The sequence below is a fragment of the Colobus angolensis genome, unplaced genomic scaffold (assembly GCF_000951035.1).
Source record: "Colobus angolensis palliatus isolate OR3802 unplaced genomic scaffold, Cang.pa_1.0 Scaffold96, whole genome shotgun sequence".
NCBI lineage: Eukaryota > Metazoa > Chordata > Mammalia > Primates > Cercopithecidae > Colobus > Colobus angolensis.
The window spans coordinates 2,081,438-2,082,153 of record NW_012123598.1 but is presented as its reverse complement, the minus strand read 5'-3'; the positions used below and the strand labels follow the sequence as shown (position 1 = coordinate 2,082,153).

The following is a 716-nucleotide window of genomic DNA, read 5'->3' as shown; positions in this document are numbered from 1 at the left end:
GCTCTCAGGGAATGGGGCAGTCTTCCCTTGGTGGGGCAGGTGCCCATCTTTTATTATTAGGGCCCTCAAGATGAGAGGTACTTGTGGAGACCCATTGCTCACTGCAAAGTTCCCATGTGTTGGGGACTTAGGGCTACCCACACTCATTTCAGGGACCTCAGGCTCAGGAGTCTCTCCATAGATTTGGGCTCCCTGCCCCAGCTAAGGACCCTGTTTGTGGTCCCCCAGCTCCAGGGCCTGTGTGGGTTTCTGGTGGTCTCGACTTCTCCAGTCAGGGTCCCCTCATTTCAGGGCCTGTGTCTGGATTTGGATTTGGAGGGCCGGGTCCTCACTCGCAGTACTGAGGTCCCCTGGTCCAGGCCGAGTCCAGGTGGTTGGGTGGAGGGCAGGGCATGGCCTGACAGTCAGTCCATGCCCCGGTGCAGCTTCAGGTGCCTGGAGAGGTTGCTGAGCGTGATGAAGCCCTTGCCGCAGATGTGGCAGGGGAAGGGCCGCTCCGTGCCATGCAGCAGCCGGTGGCGCTTGAGGTAGCACTCGTGGCGGAAGAACTTGCCGCACTCCAGGCACGGAAACGGCTTCTCGCCAGTGTGCACCAGCACGTGCCGTTCCAGGTCTCGCGGCGAGCGGAACAGCTTCTCGCACTCGGAGCAGCCGAAGATCTTCTTGCCGCGGCCAGAGCCAGATGGGGGCTCCCCGGACGCCGACTCCCCTTCCCG

General features: G+C 61.9%; 1 protein-coding gene across 1 annotated transcript in view; it reads right to left on the bottom strand.

Moving 5' to 3' along the window:
• Positions 1-404: 404 nt before the first annotated feature.
• Positions 405-716, bottom strand: part of FIZ1 (FLT3-interacting zinc finger 1) — a 7,129-nt gene continuing 6,817 nt past the window's right edge. The window contains exon 4 of the mRNA XM_011932581.1: positions 405-662. Within this exon, the coding sequence (XP_011787971.1) occupies positions 405-662 (258 nt within the window). The remainder of the gene's footprint in view (positions 663-716) is intronic.